Source organism: Mustela putorius, unplaced genomic scaffold (assembly GCF_011764305.1).
Source record: "Mustela putorius furo isolate JIRA1106 unplaced genomic scaffold, ASM1176430v1.1 tig00003850_pilon_pilon_pilon, whole genome shotgun sequence".
Taxonomy (NCBI): domain Eukaryota; kingdom Metazoa; phylum Chordata; class Mammalia; order Carnivora; family Mustelidae; genus Mustela; species Mustela putorius.
This window is the reverse complement of record NW_025422002.1, coordinates 9,187,529-9,215,503: the sequence shown is the minus strand read 5'-3', so window position 1 is coordinate 9,215,503 and position 27,975 is coordinate 9,187,529. Positions and strand designations below refer to the sequence as shown.

Below are 27,975 nucleotides of genomic sequence, written 5' to 3'. Positions count from 1 at the left end.
GGAAAATGGGCATCCTCAAAGTGGACAAAGGTGACAGAGGACACAGGTGACGAGAAGCACCCCATCAGAGCCCAACAAGTAGAAGTTCTTGTGACTAGGAGCTCCTAGGACCCCTGTAGATTGGGTCTGGAGCAGCAGCTCTGATGGACACTGTGCTTCCCCAAGATATTTCTGAAGTCTGTTGTATTCAAATCGGGTAACAATGGGCCCGGCATTCTGGGAGGGGCCGAGGGTGGTCCCTCCGATCCCAGCAGCCAGAGGAGCCCATGGGTAGGTCAGACACCTCCTAGGCTGGACGTCTGCACCATGGACAGGGATCTGAGTGAAGACGACAGTAAGTACAGCCGGCGGCGGGGCCGGGGCCGGGTTCCCGGGGCGCCCACATCTGTGGCCAGCACTGATTGAAATCTTCCCTCTGGCCTCTGTGCTGTCTTGGGTTTGGGTCTGTGTTACTGAGAGCATCCTTCCTTCCTTCCTTCCTTTCGTGTGGAAAGCCCATTTGCCTCCTGCTGGCTATTGTTCCACTATGTGCCTCTGGGCAGTGGAGGAGGATGGTAACAAGCAAGAGGAGAACTTTCCACCCTGTCCATGGTAACACCGTCCCAGGCTTGTATCTTTCAATCTTCTTTTCTCTGGCTGACCGTTCCCCACCCCTCTCTTGCCCCAGCCGCATGTGAGCCTGACTACCACACTTGGGCTCAGTTCTGAGGTGAGGTTAATTTGAAAGACATTCCTGGAAGGTCTTTATTCGTGATCTTCCTCTTGCCAAGAGGCATGAGTTCATTATTGCTTGAAAAACACAGTCCTGGTGAGCCCAACATTGTCATTCCTGGGACAGAAATACAATGGAATCTAAGGGCTATTGAAAGAGATGAAGACAGAGGTAGCATTTTAGGAAGAAATGTGCCATGTTTAAAGAAAAAAAAAATGTTTGATCCTGAATTTGGAAGGGGCAGTGTGGTAAAGTGTCAGATTGGGGATTGGGAGGCTAGACTTCGGGTCCTGGCTTTGCTATGAATTAGCTGTGTGATCTTGGGTAGGTCATTTAACCTCTCTGAGCCTCAGTTTCCTCATCTATAAAAGGAGATGGGGCAGGAATTCCTAATTTGAAGACCATGAAGGTGAGGGCAAAATGTTGTATGAATGTAGTTTTTTGGGGGGAGAGCGCAGTCCTCAGCTTCCATTTGAATTCTGGCAAGGCTTGTGACATTAGTACATTTTCATGGTTCCTGAACTTGGGGACTTTGAAGGTCCCTTGCTGGTCCAGCACTATTGTCTTTAATGTAGGTATCTGAAAGCTTTAAGTTTCAGAGCTGAAATGGGATATGAAATAAACCCATGTGAATCTCAGCAACACATTTAAAATTTTGTTGGAATCCTGTTTCATATTGAATTGGGAGACTGTACAGAGATATCATGTATTTGAGCTGGACTTAATCTGATCTCTGATATATTGGAAATTGTGTAGTCATAATTTTATAAACTTCTGCAAATAATGAAATACAATTTTTCCTCTTTGAAACACTGCTCATTAGCAGTCTTGTAGTTTACAGTAGGAGTTTCTTGGTAGCAATGGGCTAGGGTCGGATCTGGATTCAGATCCAAGCTCTGCCTCCTAATTGTTGGTTGACTTTGCTCAAGTCACTTAACCTCTCTGAGGTACATGTCTCACAATAAAAATATAGATCATGTCATCTGGAAGAATTGGTAAAAGATTACTGGATGTGAAGTGCCTCCAACATCACTCAGAGTTAAGTAGGCATGGAAGAAATGTTGATTCTAGAAAATTACCAGATTCTGTCCCCAGAGCTTGAAAATTAAACCGCTATTAATGACAAGTATTATCACCTGCCGTGTTTCTGTTTGGCACCTGCCTTTTAGTAAGCCAGGTGAGACTCAGGTTAACTCTTTAGTTCCCTTAAAATTCTAAATGCTAATCCTGTCATAGGGTCATCTTACGTGCTGGTTTCCAATATAATCAAACCACAGGTCTACTGCATGGGACAGAATTGTCCAGAAAAGATTTAGAAGCCATGCTGATGATCTCTGGGACCAGGTCAGTAGTTGTCCAGGTTTTGGAAAGGGAGCCCGCTGCAGGACTACATAATTGCAATGCCCCTCCTGAGGCAAGAGATGGCTGCCCACTTTGTCCCAGTTGAGTTACCCTCCTCAGGCACAAAAATGCTGTCCCCTTCATTTTCGAGTCTGGAATGTGGGCAGCTTTAGAGAGAGATTATATTCTTCCAGTGACACACTGTGGGACTGAAATTAGGCATGGATGGAGACATTCTGGAATGTGGCGTCCATGTGAAAGTAAGCACAAAGGCCTCTTAGCTCAGTCTTAGCTCTGATAGCATTTGGCTCCCGCAGCACCTCCCACCATTGGTGGTGATGCCTCAATGATGGGTTGGTCCCCCTTCCATAGCAGAGGCGGTCAAGTGTTCTTTCCTATGCTCAGTTGATCTCTCTTTCCCTGGCACTTCAACTCTTTGCTCTTAACTTCCTTCCACTCCTCCCCAAGCCTACTCAGAACAGGTCTGTTTCCTGTTTAAAATAAGAAGCCTTCAGAGTTTTTTCTTTTCTAGCATGACTAGGTCCTGTTATTCCGATGGGCTCAGGTATAATGTGGTTTCAATCACTCTTCTCTAAGAGGTCCTAACCCAGAGATGAAGAAGAAAAAAACCCCTCCCTTTTTCTAAAAACCGTATCTCTTATAATACAGCTTGTTTTAGTACAGACTGAACTCCCTCCCAGAAATGGTGTGCAAGAGAGCGTCTTCAAGTCAGACGAGCCTCATCCCCATAACTTGAGGAGGGGTCTTATGTGATTCGGACCATAGGACCTAGGTGGCAACTCCTTACTCCTGGGTGCTGATAGCTGGGGAGGGGGAGCAATGATCCGAAGCCACACCACTGTTACCACCAGTGACCCAGTGCTGAGAGATGGGACTCTTCCCTTGGTACCCTGGCCAGCTCTGCTCCCCAAAGACTTAGTCTTTAGTGTTCCTCCCAGCCCAGTTCTGAGTTGGAGAAGAGAGACTGGAAGAAGCTATCAGGGTAGCTTGATGGGAAAGATGCTGGGCTTTGTGGCAGGGCCCAGCTTCCAATAGCCTTGGTAACTGACCATGGGCCTTTTGTGTACATACCTTAGGAGGGAGGCAGGGCCACCAGGAGCACAGGCCCTCCTTGCCAACTTGGCCCTGACCCTCTTCCCAAGAGGGGGAAACTCTTAATGGAAAGATAGAGTGTCCTTTTCTCTCTTTTTTTCCCGAGTGCTCCTCCCAGTGACTGTATTCCCTGAGCCCTGTTGTAGGGAGAGAAGACCAGAGCCCTAAAGAATAAGGTGACTTTCCCCCCAGACTACACGGAAGGCTAGCTATTTGGTGCTGTCCTCGTGGCTGGGGGAATACAGATGGACGTACTGCTCTACCTTCTAGGTGTTCAAAGCCTTGTGCAGGAGGAAGACCTCAGCTGGGCTTTTTCTAAATAATTCTTAGAAAGCTGTTTGGTAGAAACAATAACAAAGAGCAGAACAGAGGACGGAGGGGCGCGGGGAGAGGGAAGCACGCCCAGGCAGGCTCTGTAGGAGGTCAGGCCTGGACCAAGTCAGCTTAAAGGAGGGGAGGGGGTGTGTCCTGAGCAGGAAGAGCCGGAACAAGGCCTGGGAGAAATGGCACAGTGTATGGGCCAGGATGAAGGCCAACATCAGTGTCCCAAAGTGACAGGCCAGCCCTTGCCGATCCCACCCCCGACCCCCGACCCCCATGGCCCTGTCTTGGCCTGGTGACCCTTCCTGCGAAGCAAGACTTCCACATTCCAACTAACTGAAGGTTTGTGGTAACATTCGCCGGGTTCTCTCTTGGCATGCCAGAGGGACCTGAAGATCTCCGAGGACAAATTCGCCCCGGCCTTCTCTTTGAGGCTGGTCTCACTCCCACTGTCGGCCTTGTGTTTGCTCTCCCAGATATGTTCTCCTTGTCTCCCGCACATCTGTCTCCTCTCAAGCCCCAAGCAGGCTTTTCTCTCTCCTCCCTACTTTCTGCTCTGCTCTTTGTCCCCACCCCCCAGCCACTGGGACTGTTTTCCCTTCTCTCACCCTGTTCTGGACAAGTGGGGAGGTTTTCTCCCCCCATCAGAGGAGGAGACTCCATGAGTACTATAGGGTCAGTTAATAAGAGAGGGCCTTCTCTGCTAAGGGCTGGAGCTCAGATGTTAGCCAGGCACTGTGGTGGGTGCCTGGGTGGCTCAGTTGGCCGGGGGCCTGCCTTCTGCTCAGGTCATGATCCTGGGGTCCTGAGATGGAGTCCTGTGTTGGGCTCCCTGCTTAGTGGGGAGTCTCTTTCTCCCTTTCCTTTTGCCACTTTCCCCTGCTTGTGCTCTCTCACTCTCAAAAAGAAAAGAAGAAGAAGAAGAAGAAGAAGAAGAAGAAGAAGAAGAAGAAGAAAAGGAAAAGAAAGCTTTAGACTTTAGTGAGCCACTGTGGTGTTTAAAAGATGTGTTGGCCTGGTCAACCTTTCTGGTCTTGATATGAGGCTCTTAAATAACATAGCCAAGACTCTTTTCTTTCTCTTGTGATCACCTGACTTTCCTACTTTTATTACTTTAAATTATGGTAAGATTCACATAACATGAAATTCGCCATCGTAACCATTTTTACCTGTGCTGTTGGGCGATATTAAGTACATTCCCATTGTTGTGCAACTATCACCACCACCGATCTCCAGAATCCTTTCCTCTCTAACCCCATTCAACAATTCCCCCCTTCCCTCTCCTCTTGGGTCCTGGCCAACCCCATCCTACTTGAGGCATGTGTGGATCTGACCATCCGAATCTCTCCTGTACCATCTTCAGCATCATTCGAATGATGATGCATTTATATGCGCTGACTGTATGTGGGAAGGGGGGGTTCTCTGTCTGAAAGGGGCTCTCACCCCTGTCGGAGGAGACAAGGGAGGAAACAAACAAAATGGGAACAAAACAAACAAAATGGCAGTGGGAAGCCATCTGGGTGGAGAGGTGGCCCTGCTTTTAGTGCTTTTAAGATGATTAGCGCTGGAATCAGAGGCAGAGGATATGGACTCCTTTTATCCTTGGAAATAAAGGGAATGGCATTTTAAAAAGAGGAAGTTAAAGAGGTTGTCCGTTAATTATACCTTGCTTCCCAAGAAAAATTCCTTTCTACGCAAAAGAGAAATTGCTTGTGGCTGGTGAGTACTACCTTAGAGACATTTTGCAAAGCTTTCTCAGCCGTCACTTGATGTCCTTTGTGCAGCAATAGGGTGTTCAGCAAAGTGGAAAGGTCATTGGCTTAGAGTTCAGATCTGAGACTTGTTTTTTTTTTTTTTTTTAAGATTTTATTTATTTGAGAGAGAGAGAGAGAGAGCGAGAGAGAGCGAGCATAGGAGCAGGGGGAATGGGAGAGGGAGAAGCAAACTCCCTGTTGAGCAGAGAGCGCAATGCGGGGTTCGATCCTGGGGCTCTGGGATCATGACCTGAGCCAAAGGCAGATGCTTAACCAACTGAGCCACCCCAGGCACCCCAGGACCTTAGTCTTAAGCACTCTTTTTGGCTCTGCTGTGAATGTGTGAGCTCGTCGCCCCAGATCCCTCCTCTGAGTCTCATGTGCTTCTACAAACAGGGAACACAGAAAAACAGTGGTTGTCGTTAAATACAGAAAAAGATCACACCCGTGCTGTCCTTTTATGAGCCACAGGACACGAGGCATGTATTAAGGTGGTGTGGCCCAGTTGCAACTCAGCCCCAAACCTGTAGAAACAGTGATGCAGCTGGGGTGGGGGGACCCCCTTCGGAGTGCTCCATGCTGGGCGTCACACAATGACCCGTGACGTCCACGTTCCTGTTGTGCCCACTGAGGTTGGCTCAGGAAATGACACATCTGCCTGTAGGTCAGCCTGGAGCCCTTTCTTTTTGTCCATAACATAATGGTGAGATTAATTTAGTTCTGACGAATTACGACTGCCCCGAGAGGTCAGGGTGACTCCTGGTTGATGGATGGAGCTCTGAGTTTCCCACCTCTTATTCTTCCCCTCTTCCTGCCTCTTTGTTTGGTTTCCAGCTGGTCGTCGCAGTCGTATGGCATTTCTCTGTCTTCTAGCAGCAGAGAGTCTGGATGCCCTAGCAGACCCAAGCCCTCCAGCTGGGTGGGGGCCCTCCCTGGGGAGAGGGCTTTGAAGGTCTTGCCTTTCTTTCTGTGTTTGACATTTTCACCTCTGGCTTAAAGGAGCACAAAGAAAGAGGAAGACCCTCCCTCCTTAGGTCCAAGGCATTGACTGAACGTTTCTTGAACACCAGGCTCAGGGCTGTGGGCTGTGTACACATTGTCTTATTAGATGGGTGCTAATAGCATCTGCTCTGTTTCACAGCTGGGGGACGGGGGATTGAGTTCTGCAAGGATGTGTGGCTGGCACAGTACCAGGCAGTCCATGACTCAGACGTATCAGAGCCCAGGTTCCTAACCACCGTGCCTCAGGAATTCTGATGCCGGAATTGGCTTGGCTGCAGTCCAGCCCTGAACCTATCCTGAATTCTGATAACCGGGCTCATGGGAACTACAATGACGTGCATGGGCTCTGGTCCCAGAAGGTTCAAATTCCAGCTTCCCTCTTTCTGACCCTCCCTCAAACCTATCCATGAGTGTCTAGGGCAGGGTGGCCAAAACACGGCTCAAGGGCCAAGTCTGACCCACTGCCTGTTTTTGTCAAGTTTTATCAGCATAAAGCCATGCTTACGCAGTCGTGCATTATCTGCGGCTCAGTTTGCAGCTGAGTTGGATAATTGAAACAGACCACAGAGCCCACAAAATCAACAGAGTTTACCACCTGGCTATTTGCAGGAAAGGTTTGCTGATCCCTGGTGGCTAAAATAGCTGAAAATGCTAATCCACTTATGGGGAGCAAACAGTATTCAGAACCAAGGTATGAATGATAATTCCCGATGAGTGACCACCTCTGGGCTTTCAGTACACGTCGGCAGGCGCCGATGTGAAGCTTTGGGCTAACGTCCCTTTGCATCACATCCATCTCCACCCCAGGTCTCTCACCTATTTCTGCACAGAATCATTTGTTGACAAAGATAAGCTTTCCTGCTAAGAGGAGCACTCTCTACATCTGCACACATGCTTCTATTTCAGCTTCCTTTGTAAATTTCCTGCAAGGAGAAACCGTAGAGAGGCGTATGCATTCCTTATTGTCAAAGGACTCAGACATTTCTAATTTGGGGGGAGTAGAAGAATGAGATGGTTCATTTGTCTAAATGACACCCCCCTCCTCCCTCCACGGTGCTTGGCCTTGGGTTTCAGCATTCCTCACCACCTGCCCTCCCATTTCCTGATAGCCTCAGCTGCTCCCACTTAGAACAAGATCTGCCGCTTCTTCCGGCCTCCGTTCTTATTAACCTTGAAAGGACAGGGTGTATTATTTTTATTTTTGTAGAGGGAAAGAGCTCTAGGCTTTAAAGAGCTGGGGAAAATTAAAAAAAAAAAAAAAAAAAAAGGAGGGATCTAGGGGGTGAGATGGATCAGCTGTTGACCAACCAGAGTGTGCTCAGTGACTTCATGTGATGGAATTACTTTCCTCTGACCGTTTATCATCTTACCCTTTAAAGTCAACTTCCCATGATCAAGTTGGCCACTGGAAAGATAGAGCTGAGGGGTTCTTGTCCTTCAACATGGGAGCTACAGGGAATGGGTTTGAGGGGTGGTCCAGTGGGATGGAACTGAAACAGAGAGCCTCTAGCCTGCTCTGACTTCACTGCTGTGCACCCTAGGACTACTGGAGTAACCTCTCTGAGCCTCAGACTCCTCATGTCGAGCGGACTTAGAAGTCCTGCCTTCTGTATCTCCAAGTGGGAGGGTGGAGTGTAGCAGCAGGATGGGGAGATGCTTTATGAGTTGTCCAGGGTTTCTAGGAGCCAATTCTTTCTTTTTTTTTTTTTTAAAAGATTTTTATTTGTTTATTTGACAGAGAGAGAAATCACAAGTAGGCAGAGAGAGAGGTGGGGGAAGCAATCTCCCTGCTGAGCAGAGAGCCCGATGCGGGGCTTGATCCCAGGACCCTGAGATCATGACCCAAGCTGAAGGCAGTGGTTTAACCCACTGAGCCACCCAGGCACCCTTAGGAGCCAATTCTTATCTTATGCTTTCCTCCTTGGAGTCTCAGGGCTATGGGAATCTCTGTCATAGCCTGGAAGATCAAGTTGAGGGCTTTTTTAAACTTAAATTTAAATTAAAAAAGTGAAGTATAATTAACAGTGTTCTCTTAGTTTTAAGTGTAGAAGATGAGGTTTTAACAGCAGGTAAATAGTGAGGGTTCTTCTGCAGGGGCTGCCTCATGGGAAGAACATGGTCTTTGGAGAACAATGAGCCTTGGTTTGAAGCCACCTCCATCACTTACAGGCCTTGTGATCTTGGGTGAGCCACAGCCTTTCTGAACCCTATTCCCCCATTAGGAGAATGGGGTGACAAGTGTCACTTTGGGCCATCTGAGAAGTAGACACCTAGAGGGCATTCCATGTGTCAGCGGTCCCTTGGAAACACATGCGGAGGAAAAGAGGAGCGGGAGCAGGTGTGGGCAGCGACCGCCTGTAGGACCACACTGCAGGGGGAACACTTGTGAGAGGAGAGCGGGAAACAAGGAGCCTCAGACTTCGGTGTGACTCCAAGAAAGTCTTGCTCAGGTCTGTGGGGAGTCCCAGGGCAAAGACTGCCTGTTAGGGGAAGCTGCATAAAGAAACACTCAGCATCTCAGTGCCTTAAGACAGCCCCCATTTTATTATAGTTCATGGTTTTGTGGGTCGGGAATTTGGGCAGGACTCAGCTGGGTGATTCTTCTGCCCCTTGTATAAGGGGTCTGTCTTCGTCAGTGTGAGTTGCTGTGACAAAACACCATAGGCTGCCTGGCTTAAAAGCAAACATTTATTTCTCACGGTGCTGGAAACTGGGAATCCCAAGATCAAGGCTGGTGTGAGCCTGCTTCTGGCTTGCAGCCAGCCGCCTTCTCACTGTGTACTCACAGGGCAGAGAAAGAAAGCCCTAGTCTCTTTCTTTTCCTGTCAGGGCACTAATCCCACCACGGGGCTCTGTCCTCATGACCTCATCTAAACCTAATTGCCCCACCAAAGGCTTCAGCTTGTAATCCCATTCCCTGAGGAGGTCAGGACTTCAACATATGAATGTGGGGGGTCACAGACATGCAGCCCATGACAGGGTCACTCCGGGGTACTCAGCAGGCAGCTAGCCTGGCTTGGTGGGGCCTCAGTGGCTTTGCTTGTGTGCGTCCCGTGTCTTGGCAGGATGGTGGAGTGGCTGGAAGGCTGGGCTCTGCTGGGCTTCTCTCCATGTGGTCTCCCCACTAAGGCAGCCTGATGTCTTACACGCAGCTCAGGGCTCAAGAGGGCCGTGTAAGACAGAGGCAAGAAGCAGAAGCTGTGGCCTCCTCATTGCTTCCTTCCACCGTGTTCCCTTGCTTGGAGCATTTTCAAGCTGCCCGGGGCCAAGGTGAGGAGATGCAGATACATGTCTCAATGAGAGAAGCATCCAAGAAGTGAGAGCATTGCTAATTCAGCATCTGTCCCCTGGGATCAGGGCATACGATCCCATCATTTCTAAAGCACCTGTCGTGGTGGCCGGCCCAGAGTAGGGACCCAGTGAGCAGGAGCTGACTTCCTGAAGGTTTTTCTCATCAGGATTACTCGTGCCCCTTCGGTCACACCCCACCCCATCCGTGCTTGCCCTACAGATGTGTTCTGTGTCCCACGGGTGCCTGAGGGAGACCGGCTTGGTGAAACTGTGAGTCCTTCCAGTAACACACCCACCCTTATTCGGCAGCTTCTGGGTGACGTCATCACTGCTGCCCCCCACCTCCCTACCGGAGGTTCAGGACTGCTTTCCTTCCACAGGTGTGGTGGACCTCAGCTTTGAGGCCGAGAGTCCGCTGGCACCCCCTGCTGAGCTCCTGGAGAGATTGCCCAGCTATGACTGGCTTCTTGAAGGAGGTGGTAAGTCTGTGAGGTCTTGGCTTCTGCAGTCTCTTGCTGGGGCTCATGCTGGCTGGGGAGACATCTCTGGGCCAGGCCAGTCCTGGGATAGCTCATCAATCCCGTGGGGGTCCTGGGAAGCCTCTTGTTCCCATCGGGAGGGAATGGGAGGACGGGGGGCCTCAGCCCTGTGTCCACAAACATTCTATGGCCATAGCCATGTGCTTTTAAGGCTGGAGTCATGATGCTTTGAGAACCATTCTTCTCGCATTAGATGCATTAGCGTGGGGGCTTCTTTTCCTTTGTCTCATTCAGCCTCACATTCAGCCACTTTCCTTCTTTCCTCCTTTCACCCCACAAACACCTGTGCCTTTGAGCTAGGCTGTTGAGTCCCTGACCCCTCCCCTCTGCCCCAGGACGGCAGATATTCTTCCCACCTCTGGAGGCTCCCGGGAGACCCTTGGAACAAAGGTGCTGGTCCTCATTCATGGAACACAGGTGAGCAGGGGTACCATCGCATCGAATGTTACCCTTGGCCCCCGAGAGCCCTCCTTGGGGATTCTTGGGTCCACGGATCTCAACCCTACTGGCGCCTCCGGATCCCAGACCTGCTGGATCAGATTCTTCAGGGACAGAGGCCGGGAATGTGCATTTTACCAAGCTCCCCAGGCTGTTTGGCTATCAAGCTGGGGCTGAGAACCAGAGTGTCGACCAGGGGTTGTAAACTGTAGCTCCTGGGTCTCATCAAACTCACTGCCTATTTTTGTAAATCAAGTTTTATCAGAACAGAGCCACGCTCATTTGCTTGCTTACTCTCTGGGGTTGTTTTTGTGCTACACCAGCAGAGGGGAGTGACTGAGGCAGAGACTGTATGGCCCAGGAAACCGGAAATATTTACTCTCGAGCCCTTTACAGAAGAAGAAGAGACCCAGGACTCTGGACAGAGCTCCAGCTTTCCAGCCTGCTTTGTGCAGAGAGAAAGTGGAGCCCCTCTTTCTTGGCTTGGTGGCTGTGTCCTGCCTCCAGGGAGACTTCTGGATGCTCCTGGCCCCACTGCTGCCTGGAGCGCCTCCCCTTCTCCTTCCTGGTTGCCCACCTCCTGTGCCCAGGGCAGACCCCACTTCCTCCATGGAGCCCCCTTGGCCATTCTGGGCCTGACACCTCCTGCATGCACACAGGTCCCTCTGGTCCACCAGGCCAGGGGTGCTGGTGACAACCCTTTGCATGAGAGGGTCTTACTGTTTGGAGTCGGGCTAGTATGGAGAAGCAAATGAAGAAGGAGGAGAGGGTTCTTGCTTTTTGGAAGTGTTGGCAGGAGAGGACTTTGCTAGAGGGGGCACGACAGCTGGGCCTCAGGGAAGGGTGTTCTAGGAGGAGGGGAGGCATCCAGAGAGAAGGTCAAGGAAGGGGCCACTGGTTCCACTGGTTGTGTCCCTTCACACCCACTGTCGCTGCAGCCCAGCAGGCTCACGGTGGTCACTGCGGGACCACCATCAGGTAGCTCCTGCCTGGGGTCTTCCTATGAACACTGCTCACAGCTCCTCTGGCTGAGGTCAAGGTCTCCAAGGACAGGCATGTGGTCTAGCCTAACTTTGCCTCCTTCTATTTGTGGGACATCTTCTGCATACCTCGGTTTTCCTCATCTGTAAAGTGGCAATTTTAAATGTAAATGTAAAATGTAAAATGTATATTCCATCTTTAAATGTGTGTATGTGTTTGAGTTCTGAGATTCTCTCAGCCCTTCCGTGAGCCCTGAGCTTCAGCTAAAGCAGTTTTGCTGTCCTCTAGAAAGAACTGTGTCCCCGCTGGGGACGTCTGTTCACACAGCAACCTGTGCCAGAGACTCCCTCCCCAGATGGAGCCCCGAGTCCTTGACCGCTCCGGTGGGCCACAGCCAGGCCCTTCCCGTTCTCCCGGCTTCAGTTTCCATCTGCATCGGGTGTGGGGGGGGGCTGGCCGGCCTGGAGGAGCTGGAGGCCCTTTCCAGAGACCCTGCTTCTGTGCTCTGTCCCCAGCAGAGTCCCTATGGTGACAGAGCAAATGGCTCGGGAAGCCCTTCTCAGCTTTGTGAGCTCCAAATGCTGTTACGGCAGCACGGCTGCCGGTGACCTCATCATCCAGGAGCTCAAGCAGCAGACTCTCTGCAGGGTAAGGGGCCTGGGCCTGGGGGGAACCCGGGGGTGTCTCAGACGTTAGGTCCAGGGTGGGCAGTGGTTTGTGTGATGTCAAATGGAGAAAGGAGTCTTGCGGGGGGTGCTTTTGAAGAGGAGTGACCCTGCTTCTCCGGTCTGGGGTCCACTGAAAAGCTCGAATGTGCTGGCGCTGTGGGAGGCACATCACATATTCATCTGAGGAGGTCCTCAGTAGGTACCCTACATGGTAGATAGGACGGTCACCTGTTCACAGGGAGGAACTGGAAGTTTAGAGAGGCGAAGTGTTACTTGCCCCAAACGTACAGCTAGAAGTGACAGAGCTAGGACTCTAACTGAGGTTTGCTGGCTCCAAAGTACATGTCCTTAAACACATGACTAACCAGAAGGGGTGGGCTGAGAAGCCTCTACCTAGTCTCCTTGATCCCCCAAGTCCCATCTGTCCCAAGTAATCATGTCTTCATTACCCTTGAGCCTGAAACTCTGGATAGACAAGGCCATGGGACAGATTTTAAGTTCACACTTCCTACCAACACAACCATCCTCTGGTGGGTGTACAATCACACAGAAAACACACAAGCCTTACAGGGAATGGTTAGAATGGGAGGCTGGGGGAAGAGGCTCCGGTGAGCTGTGTGTCCTTGGGCAAGTCAACTGGCCTCTCTGAGCCTCCGTTTCCTCCAGCGTCAAAGGAGGAGCCAGCTTATGTCCAAGACCCGTTCTTGTTTTGTGATTTTTGTGGATGAGATCAGGAAGGAGGCTCTCGACATCAGGCAGAAAAATTGCTCCTAAGAAGACGTTTGGAGAAGCTGACTCCATCGGCCTCCATTTATTAAAGGGCAATTGCTGCCCCACAGCGGGCCTTGTAGAACATTCTGGGTATAAAGAAATCAGAGGCTGACACTTCCGCATTTGTGAGCCAGTCAGGAGAGACTTCCTGGGGCTGACTGATCTCCCTGCAGGTGTCTGGGGGTATCTAGAGCAGAAATCATTCTTGCCAGCTTGTCCTCAGCAGCCTATGGTGCTGGGAGTGGGGTCTTTTGACTTCCCCTCTGAGGCTTGGCAGGTGGGAAGCTTCCTCGTTTTGTAGAATGCTGTCTTCCCAGAGGGCATGAGTGTGAACATGCTGTTTTTTTTTTTTTTCCTTTGTAGTATCGACTAGAGACTTTCACTGAATCCAGAATAAGTGAATGGACATTTCAACCCTTTACTAGTAAGTGAAATAAGTTTAATTGGGAGCAAATCTGACAGGTACTGGTGGAAAATATCAGGACATGTCTTAGCCACTAACCCTGAACAAGAGACCCTTTGGCTTGCAGCCTCGGTTTCCCCATCTCCTGTAACACGAGAGGGTGGGCTTTCATCTCGGATTTTCCAGTGCTAATCTCAGCAAATCCTTCCTGTCTGGGAAGTGGTTTGCAGAAGGACCTAAAGAAGTCCAGGGTTTGCCTTTGGTCACAGACAGAGGAAGCATGTGTGCTTGGACATCTGCCAGCCTTCAAGGCCACCCCCAGTGCCTCCCAGGGTCCCTAGGACCCCGTTCACTGTGCCATCCTGCCTGCTGCTGAACCCCTATGGGAGGCTGAGCATTCTCTCTGGGAAGCCCCATGCCCTTGCTTCTCTGCTGACCACTCCGGTTCATCCTTCAAAACTCATCTCCCGTGTCACCTCTTTCATGAAGCCTTTCAGGATTTCTTCATCTGCTGACCACTTCTCCAATAGAAGGAGTCAGTCTTCTGAGTTTATGCAGTTCTGGTCCAAAGCCCTCCGCATAGCTTGTGACATCGTATGGTGGTCATCACTGTGCCCTATCTGCTTGAATGGAGGTGCAGGGGGGAGGACGGAGGAGACGGGGAGGTTGCGGCAGTGATGGTAGTTCTTGTTACTGATCCCTCGCATGGGCCAGTCTGGTGCTGAGCATTTTTATGCCATCTATTTAATTTTCACTACTGCCCTCTCTGGTGGGTGCCCTATATTTCCCTCATTTTGGAGATCAGAGAGTTGACGTCAGAGAGGTAAGGTAGGTCTGTTCAACTCCAGCACTTGGGTGCTTAAGCGCGGACTCCGAGGGGCTCCTTCTCTACCTGTCCCATAGCCCAGAATCTTGCCTAGTGCCTGGCATCAATGAAGGCTCCATACTATTTGGTAAACGAATGAAAGCTTGTCCTTGTAGCTGTTCACCGGCCTTACAATGATCCCTTTCTGTGTCAGACCAGTCAGTGGATGGGCCGCAAAGAGGGACCTCCCCCAGGCTTTGGGACATCAAAGTCCAGGTGCCCCCGATGTTTCAGGAAGACACGAGGAAGTTTCAAGTCCCTCACTCATCACTGGTCAAGGTAACTTGATTATAGGCATCTTTGCCCTTCTCTCTGGGCTGGTTTCCTAGACAATGTCTATTTCCTCAACCTTTAACTCTCTAGAGAGGAACCCAGAATGCAGGCTGGTGGTTCATTCCTTGGCTATCAGTAAGGCAAATTCTAAGGAAACCCAGAGCGTGGACTACAACAGACCCACACAAAATTCCGTGCTTGTTAAGGAGTAGTCACAAGTGAAAGGATGATTCTGATTCCCAAACTGTCACCCGCTGTAAGCACTGAGTGTTCACATTCCTAGACCGGCAGAGTATTTTAGATTCATTTTTGTTTTTTATCTTTGCCTGACCGTAAACAGCGGAAGTGCGGAATGAAACAGATATAAAATAAAGCTCAAGCATTATTTGGATATCCAGCAAAGTCTGTAAGGGACAGAATTTGACTTCTGTCCCGTTTTATAGACGTATAATCACAACTCGAAGTGAGGATAACCTAATGGATTACAGAAGCACAGAAGAAAAATCTCCTATCATGTTCTCATTGCTGCTTTAGAACTTGATTCAAGCGTGTAACTTTCCTCTCTGAGTTTTTGTAGCCTCATACAATGAGAACTTTGTGAGGTCCAGAGAGGGTTCCCTTCTTTTCTCAAGAATGATTCAGGGATTAGATTCCAATAGCTAGCTTGTTGCCTTCCACAGAACTGCTGTGCATTTTTGGGGGGTGGGGGGGTAATCTATTCTTAAAGACCTCTTCACTACCCAATGGGCCAAGAACATCGGCTTTTGTGGATTAGCATGGAATCATGAGTTAGGACATGGAGCTTGGAGTCTGTGGACTCTTGGAGCCCACTGGGCTGTGGCCCCGAGGAGATGGCAGCATGATCTCCTTGGCTTGGCATTCAAGGCCCTTTGGAATCCTAGGCAAATGAGAATGGCTGTCTTCCCACTCTGGGCCTGGTGATGCCATGGGGTGGGTGTGGGGCTGGTGAAATCAGGAGGCGTTGGTGTTTGGGAAACTGGAGCCAAGGAGAGCATTTCACTTTCAGGAATGCCACAAATGCCATGGGCGTGGGCGTTACAAGTGCAGCGGCTGCCACGGGGCAGGCATGGTGAGTCCCGCCTGGGTGGCTGCTGGTGTTAATGATCGTGTGGGAAGAGGGTCCCCGCTGGGACGGAGGGCTGGGCTGGGGAGGCCTGGGGCTCCTCCACTAACAGTGTGACCTGAGGCAAGTCATCCTCCCTTTCTGGCCTCCATTTGCTTATCTGTAAAATGGGAAAGTTGGATTGGGTGTTTGCTACTGCCCTTTGTTCCCTTTGATGGTTTATGGTTCATGATTTTAATTCTTCTTTTTCTCATCTGTCTCTAAACATTCATTGAGACTGAGTGTCCGCTCAGTGCTGGGGCTCTGTAAGAGGACTCAGACCTGGGGGCCTCCCCACCAGGGACCCTCTGTCCTTGGGGAAGACCAACAGGTGACCAGCACATGTAGTATGCGGTGATGAGTCTAAGAAGGTGAAGTTCAGGCGGCTCCAAGAGACAGAATAGACAGGGGTCTTGGGTCAGTGCCTTAGGGCTGCTGTAATAAATTACCACAAATTGGGGGGCTTAAAACAAGCGGTATTTATTCTCTCATGTTTCTGGAGGCTGGAATCCAAAATCAAGGTGTGAGCCAGGGCTGGTTCTTTCTGGAGACCCTGAGCCACCCCACCAGCTTCTTGTCCCACGTCCCCTCAGGCCTCCTTGTGGGGGCCCACCCTAGTCCAACATGACTTTGTCTTAACTAATGACACCTGCCAAAACTATTTCCAAATAAGGGCGCATTCTGAGTTCTCGGGTTCTCCGGTGAAGCACTCTCTTCAGAACCCTCCAGGCCTGCTGACCCTCCCAGCGGGAAGCACACACTCTTCACATGTCCTCAGCTCTCCCCCTTCGCTCTGATCTGTTGGACATATATTGACCCCTTGCCATGCTAAGCCACACCTTCATCCACCTTCTCTCTGCCCACCTGCCCTTCCACACTTTGGATGCCCAACTTCCGCCTACTGTGCGTTCCTCTGCCTACTCACGTGCCACCTGTGGGGCCCAATGGCGGCTCTCCACCCTTCTGTCTCCTGTGCCCTCACTCCTGCCATATGCCTTCTCCTGGCCTTCCTGGACACCTACCTGTGGACTCTTTCTTCCTCTCTCCACCCCTGCTCCCCTTCCTCTCCTCCGTCCTCCCCCAGGCTTTTCCTGGAAGGTCTCCACAGTCCACTCTGAGCCAACTGTGGGAGCATAGCCTGGGGGACTTTCCAAGACCAAGCTCCTCATCCCCAGCCTGCCCCTCTCTTCCCAGTCCCTCTGGCCGTGGCCATTTGGTCAGGACGCAGTCTTGGGGGTTGTGGGGCTCCGAGAGGAGCAGGTGAAGATGGTGTCCCAGGAGAAACACAGATGTGAGTATGTCATGTCTCCGGCTGCAGCCGGAGCGGCGCAAAGACACACAAGAGTCACCCCTCCCATCTTCCAAATGAATGAGCTGAGGCCCAGGGAGAGGATGTGGCTTGTTCGAGGACACCAGGTTGGGATCGGAAGCGGGTCTCAGGGTGCCCTTTGCTCATCTTCTCTGGGAGGCCAGCGGGGGCTGAGGCTGTGCTGTGTCCGCAGGTGAGGTGCCCATCCTGCAGCGGAGCCAAGCGCAAAGCCAAGCAGTCCCGCAGGTGTCCGATGTGCTCGGGGTCTGGCAGGCGGAGGTAGGAGCGGGTCTCCCCAGCCCTGAGGTGAAGGACTCTCACTTGCCAGCTTCCTTGCTTTTCAGTGTCTGCCCTTCCGGAGGCCATCGGGTGCCCTGTTGTGTCACTCTTGTGCCCCGGAGTGCTGTGCCTAGCGGGTGCTCAGGAAATATTTGTAGAGTGGGTGAGCTTTCCTGCAGGCTTGCTATTTTGAGATGAGACTGGAACTCATCTGGCAATCTATGGGTCAGACGTAAAGAAAGAGTCACTGTGGAGAAGAAGGGAGGGGGTGCTTTAAGGAAGGGAGATGTCTTCCTGCTTATATGCTGGGGACACGAACACAGAAAACCACCTGAAGGTGAGATCTGTAACTCTTTGAGGATCAGAACCTAGGCAAACCCTTATTTATAACTCACTGCAGGGCCTGCACGGAGGAGTCAAGAACAGTTTGGTGATTGACTAAATAATCAACAAAGTTCCATCTCTGTTCACAGGGCTTTGTAAATAGTGGCTCATTGCATTTTGTAAATCATGTCCATAGTGTATTTATAAATCTTGAAAGAGAAACAGGAAACCCGAGAGTGAGACCTCACAAAGTTGTGTTGGTTAATGATACTTTTTGGCTCATTGAGGCCTAGGCCATCCTTCTAAGAAGGCAGCTAGCAAAGCTTTGGCAGACCTGCCACCTGTGGTAGGCAAAGAAGGTCTTTGATTTGGAAAGAAGCTCAGGTTTCTTTTGTTCAAAAATGAAAGAATCCTATTTCAAATGAGCTTAACAAAAAAAAAAAAATTCCGCCCTTGTAACAGAAAATTTTGGTATTATATTTCTGGGATGGCTTCAGGTTCAGCTGGATCCAGATGCTTAAACAATGTCACCAAGACTGTCACCACCCTTACCCTGCTTTCCTTTGTGTTGTCTTCATTCTCAGGCAAGCTGTCTCTTGTGGTGACAGAGGGGACAGCCAACAGCTCCAAGCTTAGTAACCTCAGTCAAAAAGGATATCCCTTTCCTGATAGTTTTATAAAAAAGTTCAAGGGCAGATCTCACTGCATTCCCCAGGGTTGTATGTTCATCTTTGTGTCAGCCACTGTGGCCAGACATATAGAATAAGCTAATGGGTTAAGCCCAGGTCCCCAGCTGGTCATAGAAGGGGTGGGGGCAAGCCCACAGTTCCTGTGGTCAGGTCAGTGGTCACCAAAGGGAAACTGGGGCATTGCCACCAGAAGCAGGAGGTCTAGATGGTGGGCAGGGGGAACCAATTGAGGCTCACTTTAGTCCACCTCTATGAGGAAGGATTTGGCCTGGGCCTTGTAGAAGCTGCCAGGCCCCTGACTACCCGAGTGGTGCTGACCTCATGCCCCTCTCAGGTGCAGCACATGCTCAGGGAGGGGCAGCAAGACCTGTGCCACCTGCAAAGGGGAGAAGAAGCTGTTGCACTTTATCCAGCTGGTCATCGTGTGGTATGTGGCCGTGTCTCTATACTGTGGCCCAGTGAGGTTGGCTGGGGGATTTGCCCAGGATTACTTTCTGCGGAGAAACTCCATTTGGCTGGGGCTTTCACAGTGCAGGGACCTGTGCAGGAAGAAAAGGGCTTCAGGCACCTTGGGAAGGGGAGAGGTCCTGGGAAAGGCTGGGGGTTGGGAGACGGGGTGGCTGGATGCTGGCAGGCTTTACAACAGACAGACCCGAGTTCAAATTCTGCCATTGCCGCCTTCTAGTGCAGGCAGCCACTCAAGCCTGGGCCTTCCCTTCTGGGTCTTAAATCCCCATGTCAGGAAAGGTTCCCATGCATTCCGGGTTTCTTCTGGGGGGTACGGTGTGAAGTGCTCGCAGGTGAGGACAAAATGAGCTAATAGAACAGAGCTCCAAGTACTCCCATTTCCCCATGATACAGGTGACGATGCTAATGAGCTCGCCCGAGGTCCCAGCAGTAGTAATGCCACCCTCCAGCCCAGGTCGGCCTCATTCCGAAAACATGCTCTTACCCCCATACTGTGTACACCATTCCTCATCCTTTCCCCTTCCAGGAAAAACAGCCTGTTTGAGTTCGTGACTGAGCACCGCCTGAATTGCCCTGGGGAACTCCTTGCTAAAGCCAAAGGAGAAAGCCTCTTTAAGGATGAAAACACCATGGTAAGGAGGGCTTCAAAGACCATCACAAGGGAAGCTGGGTTCCCCTCCCACTACACACCCCGCCCCCGCCCTCCCAGGGGGAGGGCTGCATTCTCCTGGAGAGGCAGGCTGGGCTGGAACAGGGCTCAACCCCTCCTTTCCTGCCCCACACCCTGACACAAACCTTGAGACCCTCTTCCCATACTAGGCACTATTGTAGGCTGTGGGGATACTGTAAAACCAAACGCTTGCCCTAGTGGATCTCATAGTCTGGTGAGGGAAATGGTAATAATGTTTCACTCCAATGTCAGACGGTGGTAAGAGTCACTGAAAACATGCAAGCAGGGGAAAGAGACAGGAATGGGTGTGGTTTCGGCTGGGGGCTGGGAAGTGACACGGGGGCGGGGGGGGGGGGCGGGCGGCAGGCAAAGACCAGGACAGTGCCCTTGGGGTGTGGACCCTGTGAATTTCTGGAGCCGAGGTGTCCAGCAGAGGGAGGCCTTGAGGAACAGCAGAGGGTGGGACAGGAGGGATGTGAGTTGCGCAGAGCAAGGACCTAAGACCCGAGAGGTGCCAGAGGTTAGATCATGTAGGGTCCTGTAGGGCAGGTGTTGGCAAACACTGGCCCTTGGCCTGCTTTTATAAATAAAGTTTTATTGAAACACAGCCATACCTGTTTGTTTACATATTATCTGTGGCTGCTTTCCTGCTGCAAGGGCAGAGTCAAATAGTTGAGGCAGAGACCTTATGACCTACAAAGCCTAGAATAGTTACTAAGTGGCCCTTTATAGATTTGCCAACCTCTGCTGTAGGCCTTGGCAGGGAACTTAAGTCTTTATGGGACGTCTGAGAGGGCATGTTTTCTCTAAGAGGGTCAGGTGCTCAGTTACCTTTTTCTTTTTTCTTTTCTTTTCCTTTCTTTCTCTCTCTTTTAACCATAAGTAGCCTTTTCACATTGGCTTCTTTGACTTTATAGTTTGTATTTTTAAAAAATTGAGGCATAATTAACATACCTTGTATTAGTTTCAGGTGTACCACACAGTGATTCAATATTTGTATGTGTTGTGAAATGATCACCACAATGTCTTATCACACACAAATTTTATTTTCTCATGATGAGAACTTTGAGGATCTAGACTCTTAGCAAATTTCAAGCATACGACACAATATTAATTACAGTCACCACGTTGTACATAAGTCCCTAGGACTTACTTATTTTATAACTCTGTCTGCACCTTTTATCACCTTCTCCCATTTCACACCCCACAACCACCAATCTGTTTCTGAATCTATGAGTTTGTTTTTTAGATTCCGCATGTAAGTGAGATCATACAGTATTTGTTTTTCTCTGATTTATCTGCTTTAGCATGAGGGCCTCAGTGTCCATCCCTGTCGTTGCAACTGGGAGGGTTTCCTGCTTTTTTATGGCGGAATAATCATCTTCAGCCTCCTTTCTTTGCCCCAGTCAGTCTGGCTTCCTAAAGGCTCAGCTCCGGCATGTCCCTAGGAAGCCCCGTCCCCCGCCCCAGTGGGACAGCGGCAGAGGGGTGCTGGGTGAGAGAGTGGGCTGCAGGTGAAGGAGTGCTCTGTCCACAGTCCCCCGTTCTTGGTTGGAATTCCTGAGGCTGGCAGGGTGGTAATCAAAGCCCCCTGGAAGTTAGACAATCCCCACCCACTCACCGGGTGGCCTCGGGCCCTCCCCCAAACCTGCCTGGGCTCCTTTTCCAGCCCCTATGTTATGAATCAGAGCCGCAAGGTTTCGGGTGCTGACACCCCGGGCTAGGCCAGCGAGGTGGGCTGCTTCTCTCCTGCAGGTGTACCCCATTGTGGATTTCCCGCTGCGGGAGATCTCTCTGGCCTCGCAGAGGGGCATCGCGGAGCACAGCGCCACCCTGCCTTCCCGCGCCCGAGTCCTTCAGCAGGTGAGTGCGGTGGGCACTGGGGGCTGTCGCGAGGCTCTGGGGGCCGGGCTGGGGCCCTGAGGGTGCCGACTCTCTGGTCACAGGAAGGAATGCGCGGTTCCCACAGCAGGGGTCCCCTTCCAAAGAAGGGAGCAAAGGCGCCAGCTAGGGGAAGGGTGGAGGAAAGGAGTCCCAGTTTCGGAAGTACTAGAGACTGGCCAGAGGCCGTGTGGCCGGAGGGCAGAGAGCAGAGCAGTGTGGGGCCGCGGGCAGGTGGCACCCCTGGGCGGACGCCTGGACGTAGAGATTAGGATTCTTATCCTGAGAGCAAGGGGAAGCTACTGTAGGGTTTCAAGCAGGACTGTGGCTCAGCATGATTTTGACTCTAACCCCGTGGGTTAGAATCTTCAGAGAGGGAGAGGGAAAGTTCAAGACTCGGGGTCCTGGGGAAGTCTGGCACCGGGGGTCCTGCCCCTCAGAGCCCCTTTTCTTGTCGGGGGATTGGCTTCAGGCCTAAGGGTTGCGTTGGTGCTGTGTTGGGATGGCCACTAGATGGCGGTGGTGCCTGTTTAGGTTTTGAGGGGTTGTGGGAGCACGGGGCTGGGGCGGGGAGCTGGGGGTTGGCCAGAGAATAGCCAGCGCTGGAGCTCCCTGAGTCTTGTAGGCTGGGCTTATATCCTGGTTTTCTGTGTCTCACTGTGGTCCTGGACCAGCCACTTCCTCCTCCCGGAAGTCCGATTTCTCACCAGTGAAAAAGAGATGTTTCCATCACCTCAGGGTTTGGTAGAGATGCAATAATTTGCTTTAAATGCTTGGAACCTGGTACTCAAAATGTGCCTTTTCTTCTGGTCCCTTTTCATTGAGTATTTCTCTTTCTCTCTCTCTGCACATCTCCCCTGTCTGCAGGAGAGAGAAAGGTGCATTTAACTAAAAAGTAATGATAGCCATCTTGGAGCGGCAGTGGGCCTCAGAAAGCATGGATTTGGGGCACTACAAACGTAAAGGCCTGCCATGGCTGGTGCTACCATGGTAGGGAGAGCCGCCTTATCCAAAGGGATGGGCCACCACTCATCTTGGTGTAGGCGCAGGGCAGCGATTTCAGACCTCTGAAACTCCAGATTTTTTTTTTTTTAAGATTATTTATTTGACAGAGATCACAAGTAGGCAGAGAGGCAGGCAGAGAGAGAGGAGGAAGCAGGCTCCCTGCTGAGCAGAGAGCCTGATGCAGGGCTCCATCTGAGTATCCTGGGATCATGACCTGAGCTGAAGGCAGAGGCTTTAACCCACTGAGCCACCAGGCACCCCTGAAACTCCAGATTTTTATATGACATCTTCCAATTTTTCAGTACAGAGAACAAAAATTTAAAAACGCTGGGAATACTGAATGGACTGGTGGGTTGGCTCTGGCGTGCCGGCTGCAGTCAGCTACCCCCTCCTAGCCCCAACCCATGCTGTTTCCAGCTGGAAGAGTGGAAGTAACTTACCTGAAACCACACATCTGCTTAGTGGAAGAGCCCAGGGGAAGAACCCACTCCCTAGCTCCAAGCCAAATGTTATTACTTGGTGCGTTCAAGATACACAACTCCTTGGAAGCCAATGCGGGTTTATGGGGGCATCCGCTGAGGGGGAGTTGGGGCCAGACACACCGCTAGGACTGGTCGCATCCCAGGTTCATGCATGCGCATGGCTCCAAGCTGCGCTCTTCCCTTCTCAGGGTCTCAATGTCCTCATCTTTAAAATGAGCTGGGTTGGATGATGTTGCCTTAGGTTGGGGGCTACAGAAGCAGCTTCAAGATGAGAGCTTATGTGCAGGACATTTATGAAGAAAGTGCTCCCAGGAGAAAATTGTGAAGGAGTAGGGGGGCCAGAGCCAGAGGAGGGGGGAGCAGAGGTCACAGAATGGCGCAGTGTGGCAAATGTCCAGTCGCTGCTCCATCCCGTGGGAGCTCTGAGTACCAGGTAACTGTGTGCCTGGAGATGAGGGGGCTGGCCTCGTGATGTTTGGCACCATCCAATCATTGGGCGCAATTTCCCAGGCCGGCTGTGCTCCTTGCATGTGAGGGGATTTCTGTATCTCAAGGACAGGACCCTGCGGAAGAACAATGGTCTGTGAGTAGCAGAGAAGAAGCAGATGTGCAGGAATGTGGGTGAGAGAAGAACAGAGTCTGTGGAACCCCCCAGAGCATCATCCCATCATCCCTGTGGGACTTTGCTCTTGCCTCATTAGTATTAATGGTTTGGGTCTCATGAGAGCCCCCAGAACTGGGGTATTGATTACAGGAATGGGAAGAAGATAAGGGCTTGATTTTAGCAGCTTGCAGACACTGGTTATTCTGAGATTCTTTTACTTCTGAAAGTGACCCTTTGAGTCCTTTTTGGGCCCTTGATTTGGCAGCTGGGGCAACTGAGGTTGAAGAGGGCAAATGAGCTGCCCAAGACCACACAGTGTGTCCGTGGCAGCCCTGGATCTTTGGGACTGTCCCCTACAGGACAGTCCTGTCTTGGGCAACACAAGACCCCTGTGAACCAGTCCCAGAGCGGGGAAGGGTAAACCAGGGGCAGGAGGATGGATTTTATTAAAAGGAAGTGCCATGGGAGAAAACAGCTCTTTTGTGAATCTTTCTGGACCTGCATCTGTAGACAAAGATGCTTGCTGATATTTGGTTCAGGACTGAGAACTTAGCACATGGAGTCAGCCTGAGCACACACCTGTCATGGCAATGTGTCCCCTCCCCCCATTCCAGTGCTCTCAGACATGGAAACTGCTCTCCTGGGGGATGACCAAGGCGTGCCGACTCATCTGTGGCTGATTACGAGGCAGCCACCTGATGACAGCTGATGTCCTAATCAATCCGTAGCCTCAGACCTGGAGGCCTTTTGAATCCAAAGCAAATAGAGGCAGGAGGGGTTGGAACCAGTATCATTTTCCATTTGATCTTGGCAGAAAACTCTGGAAACGAGAGTGACCATGACCCCACTGCCCAGGTGCTTGGAGCAGTGATGTAGGCTCCCGCCTTCTCTTGTCTCCTGGTGCCCATTTTGTGTCTTCTATAACAGAAAGAGGGTCTTCTGCCTTTGATTTCCAAAATTACCACTTAGACACCACTTTCTGTCATATGGAAAGTCTCCAGATCTCATTTGGTGATCTCAGCAACCCTGTGGCCTAGAAGCTTCTATCCCCATTTCCTAGAACAAGCAAACTCTAGATCAGGCAGGGACCTTCATGGAAGAGGCAGTCCTTGACTCTGAGTCCTCTCTTCTGCCACAATGTCACACTGCTCTTCGGCTGCCCCTCCTGTCCAGTGGGGAGCATGCTTCTCAAAATGCCCTGCCTAGTCTGTTTCCCCTTTTCCAGTGGCCTCTGGACCATCACCTATGGTGATAGGACTTGGGGACAGGACTGTCTCCAAGGAGTGAAACTTCCTGAAGTAAAAAGGTCTAACCCTGGGCCATCCACACCACCTCCCTCTGGGTTTGTGGACCCCTAGATGTGGGTCTGGGACAAAGAAGCCTTTCATGTAGAAGAACTTTGGGGTTTTGATGCAGAGCCTGGACCACGGGACATCCCTGAGGAAGCTTAGCTTCGGTGTTGAGGAGTAGCTTTCCTCTGCACCCAAAGCAGAGGAAGGAGGGTATTTCAGTAGGGTTCCAGTGTTCTCCTCCCAAGGTGGTCTTCCACATTCCATTGGGGGTCCCACAGTTTTGGAAGAGTAACTGCTCTGAGAAGATGCCAGAGCGCGAGAGGCCTTCAAAGGAAGGTCAGTGCAAGACCATGGTGAGGTACGGAGTGTCCTGAGAAAAAATGTCTGAAGTGGACCACCAGATTTTGGAATTTCTTTGATGTCATTGTTTTATTTTAAAATTTAATTCAAATTGTATAAGTTACTCCCTAATATCTCCATGGCTGTATTAATATAGAGATGGTTAAAATGACTTTATCTTCCACCTTTCTCCGCCCTTCCTCCCCATCTAAAAAGTAACACTTCTTTTTTAAGATTTTATTTATTTATTTGATAGAGAGAGATCACAAGTAGGCAGAGAGGCAGACAGAGAGAGAGAGAGAGAGGGGGAAGCAGGCTCCCTGCTGAGCAGAAAGCCCGATGCGGGGCTCGATCCCAGGACCCTGAGATCATGACCTGAGCTGAAGGCAGAGGCTTAACCCACTGAGCCACCCAGGTGTCCCCCAAAAAGTAACGCTCCTGAAAGATGTCCTATTTGCCTGGAGGCTTACCGTACATCCCGGGACTCCCTTGGGGATGACTGTGTCCCCACTTTGTGAAACGTAGCATCAGATGGTGGCTAAGGCTGAAAAGTCCGTTTGGAACAGAGTTTAGTGTGCATGAAGGAGTGTAGTAGGAGATACACCTAGAAAGGCACACGGGAACCGAAATGCCAACTCCAGAGTGTGAACTTCACCCCACAGGTAGTAGGGAGCCACCGAAGGTTCTTAAACAGGCAGATGACTTGACTAGAGCACTGAAGTTTTTTCTTGGGCAATTGTTTCCCCAGCGCCAGACCATTGAGCTGATCCCCCTCACAGAAGTGCATTACTGGTACCAAGGACAGACTTACGTCTACTACATCTACGGCACGGACCACAGAGTGTACGTGGTCGATTACCCTGAGCGGTACTGCTGTGGCTGCACCATCATCTGACGGGACCCAGCCATCTCCAGAGCCGGGAGTTTACTCATCATTGGCTACGTCGGACAATCCTATACAAACCCTGGGTGTCCTTCTAGATACTTCAGCTTATCATGTCAAATCCCTGGTCTTTCCAGAGCTTCTCTGGTGGGATCCATCATGCATTTAACCTACAAGAATTCAGCTAGGCACATTTCTTTAGAACACTGTGGACCATGATATGCAAATGAGCAGTTACACCCTCACCTGCCATGCCCCACCCCGGGATTCTGCATATTCCTTTCAGTTACTGCTGTCCCCTGTGGAGTCTGGCCAAACGGCTGGTGGGGTCCTGCTCACAGGAGCAGCAGCATTTAGACAGGTGTCCAGCTCCCTTGGGACTGCATGGAAGACAAGGGGAAATTGAGACGTGAAACGGGACGTGAACCAGGAGGACAACCTTCCAGGCTCAGACTTTGTTTGCCTCCCATGCTGGCTGAACCTAGCTGATGCCGCACGCTCTGCACATGCGGGACGCTGAGGGCAGGATGAGGTCCGTGCTTGCCTGCCCAGTCCCTCTGGCCCCTGGGACGGTGGTGGCAGGGGAAACCGAGAGAGAGAATACCCCGGGACTCCCTTCCTCCTCTTCCTCCTGAAGCTCTCTAAGTCCGGGAAGCCCCTCTGAGCCTGGTGTCCTTACAGCCCACCTCCGTGGGGCTCCAGCAGGATGCTGCTGCGTCCGGGGCCATTGTACCGATGGCGGGCACGGGCTTGGGTTGTTGCGGTGCTTGGAAGGGACACTCCTGGCATTTGGTGAATGCAGAGCAGGAAAGCTGGCTGGCTAGCGCTCTGCGCAATGAAGCTCGCAGATCTGCCCCTGACAGTCACGGAGACCTGGTTACCCAGAACCTCCTCGAGGCCTGCGGACTGCCCTCATCTCACTTACCGCTCAGCTCTGCTCTTTGATTTTCCTGTTTGGTTAGGAACTGCTCTGGTCCTCTCTCTTCCCTGAAGTCCAAACTAGAAACTCCCTGCCGACTTCATTACAGCCCCTCACGCGGTCCTGCCTTCGCCGTCACAATTTGAAATAGGTGCAGTACAATGTTACTTTCTTCTCATTTCTCCGTGCTCTTTCAGCTGGGGCATTAAATTGCTTTTGTGTTTGTTTGTTTGTTGTTTTTAAAAACATGGTATGTAAGTGGATCATTTTGGGTCATTTTGGGATAAAAAAAAATGGGAGCCTCAAGTATGTTAAGGTTGTGGCCTACTGACCTGTACTTGCTGTTGATGTGTAAACCATGAGAGAAAAATCCAGCGGGAATAAAGTGAAGCCAAAGGGACGCTGTTCCCGTTCAGCACCAGGGGGTCACTGGCCCCTGGGCCCTTAGTCCCTTAGGTTTTGGCAGAAATCCCAGATAAATCCTGGATCCTACAGCCATTGCATAACTCTTATGTGTTTTTCTTTGTAGTGTTACCTATTTTTATGGCCTTTGCTGCAGCCAGGATATGACTTAATTTTCTATTTCTGTCTCTTTCTATCATCCCAGGACTGAGTTGGCTGGTAGTGTGTAGCCATAAACCTAGTGGAAGTCACTGGGGGATAGAGAGTAGAACACGAGGACAGCCCTGACCCCAACACTGGCCACCACGGCCTGAGGCTCTGGTCTCAGTCCTGTTTCATTTTGAAAGAACATCGGACCCAAGTGATTCGCTTTGTCTTTATTGCTCTGCCAAAGGAGAACACTAGCCGGGCTCCTCACTAGTCACTGATGGTCAGTCTGCCAGGGGGCCAGAACCATGCTGGGCTTTGTGAGGGTTTCACGGAGATTGGCAGGCTCTGCCCCAAGACTACAGGATAGTAGGAGGGAATGTATGCAGAGGGATATGAAAGTGAAGGTAGCTTTAGAAGATGAGGATACCTAAGACCCAAATCAGTGCTGGTGATTACAGGTGATGGAGACTCAAACTGACTTAAGGAGAAACAGTCTTTGATTAGTTCTTATCTTTTAATAAAGTTCATCAGCTTCAGGTACAGCTGGATCCAGGGATTTGAAGGATTTCATTCAAACATGGACTCCCTGGCTCTCCCGCCCTCTGCGTTGACAATAAGACAGCTACCAGCATCCTGGAATTTCATCATATGAATTCAGTGACCCCTGGAAAGAGGGGGCTTCAA

General features: G+C 51.0%; 1 protein-coding gene across 1 annotated transcript; it reads left to right on the top strand.

Moving 5' to 3' along the window:
• Positions 1-233: 233 nt before the first annotated feature.
• Positions 234-27,226, top strand: SSUH2 (ssu-2 homolog). The gene is made up of 12 exons (XM_004738428.3): positions 234-334; positions 9,915-10,013; positions 10,409-10,490; positions 12,011-12,140; positions 13,295-13,355; positions 14,354-14,478; positions 15,500-15,562; positions 17,098-17,183; positions 18,531-18,623; positions 19,191-19,296; positions 21,090-21,197; positions 25,686-27,226. Exons 1-12 carry the CDS (start codon positions 307-309, stop codon positions 25,830-25,832), a joined length of 1,128 nt encoding a protein of 375 aa, XP_004738485.1. The 5' UTR covers positions 234-306; the 3' UTR covers positions 25,833-27,226.
• The last annotated feature ends 749 nt before the right edge of the window (positions 27,227-27,975 follow it).